Source organism: Branchiostoma floridae, chromosome 1 (genome assembly GCF_000003815.2).
Source record: "Branchiostoma floridae strain S238N-H82 chromosome 1, Bfl_VNyyK, whole genome shotgun sequence".
In the NCBI taxonomy this organism is placed as follows: Eukaryota; Metazoa; Chordata; class Leptocardii; order Amphioxiformes; family Branchiostomatidae; genus Branchiostoma; species Branchiostoma floridae.
In genome coordinates, this window is record NC_049979.1 from 31,384,115 (window position 1) to 31,392,645 (window position 8,531).

At 41.6% G+C, this 8,531-nt stretch overlaps 1 protein-coding gene across 1 annotated transcript in view; it reads right to left on the reverse strand.

Moving 5' to 3' along the window:
• LOC118422998 (ral GTPase-activating protein subunit alpha-1-like) overlaps positions 1–8,531 on the reverse strand; it is an 18,137-nt gene that overhangs the window by 563 nt on the left and 9,043 nt on the right. Inside the window, exons 15-26 of the mRNA XM_035830925.1 lie at positions 8,278–8,351; positions 7,884–7,995; positions 7,347–7,469; positions 6,757–6,963; positions 6,314–6,401; positions 5,306–5,389; positions 4,303–4,530; positions 2,800–2,871; positions 1,406–1,549; positions 1,001–1,195; positions 339–532; positions 83–182 (exon numbers count right to left, since the gene is read on the reverse strand). Coding sequence (XP_035686818.1) covers positions 83–182; positions 339–532; positions 1,001–1,195; positions 1,406–1,549; positions 2,800–2,871; positions 4,303–4,530; positions 5,306–5,389; positions 6,314–6,401; positions 6,757–6,963; positions 7,347–7,469; positions 7,884–7,995; positions 8,278–8,351 — 1,621 coding nt within the window. The remainder of the gene's footprint in view (positions 1–82; positions 183–338; positions 533–1,000; positions 1,196–1,405; positions 1,550–2,799; positions 2,872–4,302; positions 4,531–5,305; positions 5,390–6,313; positions 6,402–6,756; positions 6,964–7,346; positions 7,470–7,883; positions 7,996–8,277; positions 8,352–8,531) is intronic.

The following is an 8,531-nucleotide window of genomic DNA, read 5'->3' on the forward strand; positions in this document are numbered from 1 at the left end:
AACGAAAAAAGGGGAGAGAGGCGGATAGATCGAGCTGGATACCCATTCATTAATGTGAACAAGCCAAAATTCCAGTGTTTACCTTGCAAAAGCCATGGTGCAAACTCATTCAGTGGAGGCAGCAGTTCCGGAGGTGGGGGTGTCATCAGGTTGTCGGTGGTAATGCCCAAATTGTCTCTTAACTGGAAACAAGATTGGAAACATGTAAGTAACATACTTTTTAAGACAGTCCATGCAAAATGGAGCTTTCCTGGTTTGTACGTACTGGCTTGGTAAAGGGAACCACTGTTTCAGGAAACTGTTGTCCGAATCATGACTGTGCAGAATAAAGTGCTAACCTTAATGAGAACCAGCCAGAGCTCACACAGGTAGTCGAAGACCTGTGAGTGGATCTCTGGATCCTGGATCTCGTTCACATCTCCCAGGATTCCCAGCATCCTTCTCCAGACGATGACTGCAGCATCAGGGAACCAGCCCTGCAGGGACCCGCCCGTCACTACACTACTGTCCTCAGATTGCACTTCACTGCTGTCTGTAACATACATGGGGCAATGCCATCTTAGTACAACACTTTCATTGTATATTCCTCCAATTAAAACTTCATTGCTTTCTGCAACGTACGTAGGGGAGGCCACCTAAGTACAAATGTACAACAGTAATGTTCTCCAATTTCACCTTATTACTGTAACATACACATACATGGGGCAAGGCCATCTTTGTAAAACTCTACTGTGCTCTAATTTCAAGTTTACTGCTGTCTGTAACATACATATACATGGGGGAGCCCAGCCTGGTACAACACTACTTTCTTCCGATACACAGTTGAGTGTTAATATTTAAGGCATTAGCTGTTTTTTGACACACCATTCTTTTGCTGTTAATCAAGGTTGACAAAACCACAAGTATTACAGACATCAGGTGTAAGTGGAACGTGTACTGGTAGGACTGATTTAATCATCCTTTGGTTCAAGCCTATCACATTCTTATCAAAAGTACCTACCTAGCTCCACTAGAACTTCTCCATCAAGCTTCATACTCTCTGCAGCAGGGGAGTCCTTCTGACTGGGGATCTGTTCTGGGGATGACTCCAGCATGGCGGTGGGGGAGGGGGTGGGGGAGGGAGACAGGAGGATGGTGGGGGAGGGGGTTCTCGACGACGGTGAGGTGGGAGATGAGGGTGAAGGCGTTGCTGAGCCTGTTTAGAGAGAAATCAATTCATTAACATCAGAGAGTGAGAGAGAGAGAGAGAGAGAGAGAGAGAGAGAACAACTTCAGAATCTGGACTACTGTATTCTAAAATACGAGTGACTGTTATATTCTACTACCAGTATAAACAATAAAACAGATACTCAATCAGGCAGAACAATATCAGGAATAAAACAAAAGTGGTTGAACAGAATCATACCTCTGGACATAGTAGCTGACTCTGGGGTTGTCCTGTGTCCTGTGCTGCTGTCCCCACTGTGCCCCAGGGTGACACTGTCCTCGCTGGCGGTGTCTCCCAGAGTACAGTAGCTCGCTACCTCCTTGTCCTCACTGCCAAGGGACCCTGGGGTATTTAAGTAAGAAGAATGTAACCACTTTTAGAAGTAAGATGATAAGTTCACTACACTGGTAGACAACTCTGCAAAACCAAGACAGCATGTTTCACTTAGTCATGGATGAGCACTTTACTTTGAATGAAAACTTTGAGCTCACTAGAAGACACACCAAGAATAATAAGCATATACATATATATACAGTACAAAACTGGATGATACATTGGTCTGTCTTTCTAGATTATGCAATATCAAATAACAACAAACTGCAACATGTAAAACGAGTAATTCAATGGATAAAAGCCTGCTATGTGTTGTAAAGCAAAGATTCAGTTAGTGGCATGTTAGTATTTAGACAAACACTGTGACACTACCATATGTACAATGAATATAAGGAATACCTCCCACGGAATATGTCCTGATTTTGTATGTGGGTTAGTTGTTTTAGACGGGCCCTGGTAGAACCTACCGTTACCATTGCTACCAACTACAATCTCTTCCACGTCCTCTGATGCTCCAGAAATAACTGGGCAGGATCGACACATGGATGTAATACGAGAGAGAGGGCTGTATAGAAGTGTGACTGCAACACAGTGGTAACAGACAGGCAGCACAGGATAGAGAAGACATGGTTTGGTTACAGAGAGAGGTGTCGTCACTGACTGGACTTTTCTTTTAAACTAATGACTGTAGTTACTGTAGTAGATAAGAGTCTTACACAGTGTAAGATGAGAATATAGCTCCAATGCTTTCTGTCAAGGGCAGCATACATATTCAAGTAAGGGGAGTCAAGACATGTGCCCAACATGTAAAAAAAATACCTCCCCTTTCTAGCGATTGGTATACAAAATTGAAAGCACAAATTGTACAGAGACAGCCATATCCTTAGATAACTTTCAAGTAATCAAAGCTCTGCCAATTGCTAAGAATGATAGTTTTAATCTGCATTTCAAAGTTTATTTCCAGGCAGTGTATCACAGAAGACTGACTAACCACTATCCCATAGATAAGAGGCTTCAAAAGGAACCCTGTAGGTAGATGGACTGGAAACTACATCAGAGAGACAAAACAGGAAATAAAAGGTGGAATACAAAACATCAACAAAAGACAGTAAACATAGCCTAGCACATATGCATAGACTTTGATAATTAGCACAAAAAATGACATGTAAAGAAACAAATGATACCATGGCATGACATATGATATGAAATTATGAGCAGGTAAGCTGCAAAAGACAGTTTGATCGGAGTGGAAGACCTACCTATGACCACATCTCCCACACTGCAGGTGGTGTCACTGGACACTGCACTGGTCTCACTACTGAAGCTCTGTCCTGTGGACCCAAAACAAAACAAAAGGAAACACCATTCAGATAAAGGATCACACTGACATAGCAAAATTGTTTATTCCAACAAGTTAATGTAATACTGAAAAGTTCAATAAGTCTGTCTTTATGAAGGCTAGTTGAACCATGAAAGTCATGTTAAGAAGACAGTATACATTGCTGTAATGAACAAGGTAAAATAAGAGTTAGCTAGTTAAGACAACAGAACAATTAGCAACAAGAACAAGTTAAACTCTGAACATATAAATTCTCCAACTTTAAACAGGAAATGCATGTGTTTCCTCCAACTGGAACAACACTGTCTAATCCTTGTTTACATACCATTACCTAGGATACTCCACACCCTGCCTGCATACATTGCCTTCTGGTGAGAGCTATATGTATCTGATACAGCAGGGCTGGCACCTTCCCATAATAGAGGCACAGTTTCCTCTGTTAGGGCTGTCTTCAGATGACTTTGTTCTGTCTTCTCACTTGATATGTCTGTATGTGGCTCCTCATAGTCTAACAGTCTGGCCTCTACATCTACATCCTCATTCCTTTCTCTGATTACCAAAGTACCTTCCATTGTTTGCCTTTGGCTTACTTCTTTCTGGTCTTCCCCACCGGCAGCAATGTCAACATCCAGAGGAAAATCACTGTATTCAAGCATTTTTTGCTGATAAAGATGTTTCTCGTACAACATATCTGACATGATCTTTTCATTGTTCCTTGTCTTTGCTGTCTGGCAGTTACTAACAGGTGGAAGCTCATATTCCACACTTGATGACAAAGCCTCTGTCTCAAAGTTGTCTTCCAAACTGTGGTACATGAATTGGACAAAGCTACGCTTGCTATCATTGTCCTCATCTTGACTGTCATTATCATCCTTGCAGTCATCACAACTATGCTCATCAGATTCATACTTTGCTTGTGTTGTTTCTACATCATCTTCAATGTCTAACTGAATAAGGGGCACTTCATCTTGACAGGTCTGACTGTTCATCCTGACTGCACCTGACTGTGGGGTACATGTGTGCCTGAAATCCTCATGATGACTTCCACTCCCAGAATTTGCTGCTGACACATGCTGCACCTGATCTGAAGAAACACTTGTAAAAACATTCTGGTTTCTAGATGTCAAGGTATGTGAAGTGCTGAGTGGACTATGTCCTACAACAAGGGCACTCAACATGGCTCTAAGCTTTGAAAGCTCTCCAGACTCCACCCTCTCTGGACAGGTGGCCTGTGTGCCAGGCACATGTAAAGCAGGTGTGCTGGGGCTTAACCAGGTGGACAGAAGACTTCTCCTGGCAGGTGCCGGGGGGATTTCCTGGCTCTCTGTAAGCCCTGTAACCACTGTGTCAGATGCTACACTTGATCTTCTCTTAAGCTTTGACCTTAAGCTATTGAGCATACTCTGAAGGGATGAACTTTCACCTTGTAACCTCTGCTTGATGAACTCATCCAGGCTGTCATGGCTGCCCATGTCGTCCCCCTCCAGCTCAATGCTGTCGACTCTCAGCCGGTCCCGAGCAAACTCCTCCATGATGTCACTAGCACTGCTGCTGCGCACTAGCGGGTACTGAGAGTCTTCCTGCATCATGGCAGGTTCCCCACTCTGAGACCTGGTTCTCTCCAGTTTGGGGCGCTGCCTCCCAACAAGAGCTACATCGTGTCAGACATCACAATTATCAATCAGACAACATTCATTCAAACTTCATGTGGAATGGTGTAATTCAAATACAAAGTGTTGATATGGGAGCTTGTTGGCCAAAAATGGAGTAGTTAAGACTTAAATAATGAAAAAAAACAACACTGCCAAATGTTTGCATTATGATTCTGGATTATGAGTAAGATCTGTCCATATGCATGCAAGGTTGTTGTTGTGATGTGTGAGAATGTAGTTAGTGGTGAGTTGATGCACAAACATTTAGAAGCAGCACACATGCAACTAAAACAAACAGTAAGGCAGGAACTAGAAAGCATAAGTCTTCATGTAACTGTAGTAAAGCTCAGTCCCAGATGAGTTGGTAACCTGGTATGCAGAAAGGGAGAAATGAAGTTAGGAGAAGCCTACAAGCCACCAGCAAGCAGGGCACCAGGACAGGGGAGGGTGGTGTAAAAAAAACTAAAATAAAATAAACATTAGGGCTCAAAATTTACTATGGAAACCTGTACCCACTTCTGTGTAATGGGTCCAGTACAGGTTTCAGTTAAATATACAAGCACTATATAAAACTTTACATAATCAAGGAAATCTCACACATGTCTATTCTAATGTATGGTAGCACTGCACACTTCATACTCTGCAAAGTTACACGATTTTGATTTCCACACTACAGAACTACTCAAATCAGTTTCCACAATCACTTTTTGTCCACACACCAAAATTTTGAGCCCTAGACCGTTTATTGACAGTATTAATGAAATGCACCAGTACTTTCTGCCATTTCCGAAGTGGGGTAAGAGGAGGATAGCGGTGCGTCTGTGGGCTGGGGCTCTTGTAGCTGGCCATTCTCCTCCCCTGGAAAACACCCACAACTCCCACTTAGTCTGTGAGACCTCCACAACATGCAGGACAACCAGCCATGTTACATACAACACAAACTGTGCACTCTAAAGGACATGGTAGCTGTGCTGTCGGGCCAGGAGCTACAGTGCTAGACAAGCTGTTTTCCCCCTCAATTCAGTATGAAGAACTGCTTTCTTCTCCAAATGATCAATCAAAGTTATACTTAAGAGATTAACATGCAAAGGTAAAAGAGTTTTTTCCCTAGCATTTTACACAAAAGGTGTGCAAAGGTTGTATCACCCTTTGCCGGATTTCACAGCTACCATGAACACCATGAATATGATACAATTGTGTGCAGAGTGCAGACACGACATCAGCGACCAGTGCATATACCAGGAAGAAACACTTATTAGTTCAATTAATGATTCCTTACATGCACCAGGTCTCCATGACAGAAAGCTTTCTATATAAAAATAACACGGTTCAATGAGTTGTTACATGTAGCACAAGTCTGTTCATGAAAAAAAACATAGTAATGATCATCCACACTTGCTTTGCTAACTGGAATGATATGCTATCATTACAATGTACACAAAACATAAAAGGGACCAAACTAACCATACAGTGCTTTTGCACATCTTTTTTGCTTTCCATTTCAAAATCATTTATAATTTTGCACAATCCTACTCACTGCAATCACCTTGTTATCACCTTGTCTGAACATTCATGTTCAGCCGTAACAAATCAGAGATAATCAAATTTACTACACACACATTTGAATCTTTAATCTACTACATAATCTACTGAAACGCTAGGAAGAAATGACAATATGTTGCAACCCAAAAATGGCACTTTTTTTAAGTGTAACCTGTGAAATAAACAATCCCAATGTGTGATTACAGTGAATGATGTACAGAGGAAAGGTAGACTGCTCACCACCAATCCTGGCCCTGGCAGCAGCCTGCTGGATGTTGGACTCCCTACTTGCACCGGCTCCAACAGTGGTGGCACTTCTGTGTCTCATCTAAACATGACAGTACAATCCATAGCATAGAACTGGGATGGCTGTTAAGAAGTCACATCAAACTCAAGCTGAAGTACTGTAACTCCTAAAATGTTTGCAGTAATGATTTGTGACTTTTTTCATACCACAACATCATGACACTGTGTTTTGTCTTACTACTGTACCACAGAATAGTTTAAAATGCAGACCTACAACACAGTGAAAACCATCTTTCCCCTGCGAACATGAGTTTTTAATCCCAGCAAAACAAAGAAATTACAGTACATTGTGTGACTGTCAAGATCAGCTCCCGGCTGCAACAACCACATTTCTGCTTGTACTGATGTTGGTGCGTGCTTACAAAGTCAATACTGACCTGCTCTGCCTTTTCCTTGTTCCCCTCGTATCTGCTCCACCCCCGAGAGAATGACCTCTCTGCTGTCCTTGTTTTCTTGGACACAGGGATGCCCTTGCCCTTCCTCCTCTTGGCCTTCTGCTCACTCAGTTTGTCCAGTGGGAGGTCGTTCAGGTCCAGCCCATAGACTTGACGTGCCAGCACTCTGGTCAGGGTCTCTATAGTTTTCTGTAACACAGGCACAATTTACCTTTTATATGTCACTACATATACTTTTCCTGTGATTGACATTTACTACCCACACGCACATAATGAAACATGCATCCATGTTTGTAAAGCTTATGATTTATGACATAAATTCCAGACACATCTATCATCAATTATGCCAAGGAATTTAAAATATTTATCAATCATTAGGATTGAAGCACACAATTTAATGAAGCAAAACATGTTAAATGTCTATTAAACTAGTCTAGTTTACATTAATTGTAGAAAAATACAATGAACTGCAAAGTGCTGAGTTATGAAATAACTGTTTCAAACATTTTTTATAATTATTGGAAAGTTTCACGACAACTGCCAGACTGTTGCCGCCACACTGGCATACTCACAGCCCACTCTGTGATGAGCTCCTCCCACTGTGTGAGGGAAGACAGCACCCTCAGCAGCTGGTCCCACAGCTCATTGGAGATGTGCACGTTCAGACACGCCTTGATCCATGTCACTATCAACGTCTGGAAGGGAAACACAAAAGGAATGTTGAATGGCACAGATACATGTGTACTTGTGTATCATGTCAGTCAAGTCGCTTGTAGTTTAGAAAAATAGAAAATGTACTTTGGAGTCAAGACATTTCCACAACAATAAAGGGTGCAATAGATATCAAGAAGCCATGTTCTATAGGAGAGCAATGTACATCAATTAGCATTTTAATTGTAACTACTCACTCAAGAACAAATTGCAATATATAGCATAAAATCAAAATCTGAAAATGTAGCAGGTTCCTGCAGCTATCATTATGGTATCATTATAGACCTTGCTACAATTATTTCAAATTGATGGGAAGGTAAGGAGACAAATACAATGCACACATTGGCATCCTCTATGCTGTAGTTAGTTTGAATCCCTGTCTTAAATGAGACACACACCTGGAAGAGAGCAGCCGACAGTCTGCCCCCCAGTGTGTTCTTGCCCCTCCCCACAGGCTGGTCCTTCAGAGTGGCCTCTGTTATCCGCAGCAACACAAGCAGCAGTTGTTCCCTATAACATACATGTATACACATCAGTAATAACAACACATGGTGGACAAGGAATTCTTTTAACAAAATACATACTATTAGTGGTTATTTCTCTCCATACTGAAGTTTCTGATATACACTATCTTTCTTGGTTAATACAGAATGTCCAGAAGAAACATATCATAGAAAGGAGTGTGAAAAATGTTTCCTTCTACAGGGTATGAAGGAATATGATAAGTGTACATTGAACAGTCTTCAACACAAGATTACATGACATTGTTGATATGACAATAATCACACTAACCATGTTTTCTTGTCCATCTGTACATTCATCACCGTCCAGCGGTAGATATTCAGCACTTTTTTGCACATGTCAACCTGTACAGGAATAGAAGAAAATATAATATAATATATTTCAGCATATCTGAAAAATATGTAATACAATTGATAACAGCCATCTCAAACAAGTCCTACGTCAGAATTTCATCTTCCACGTTTGACTGTAGAATTGTTCTTACCTGGTCATCCACCAGTTTGGCTTCCTGATAGGAGGGTTCT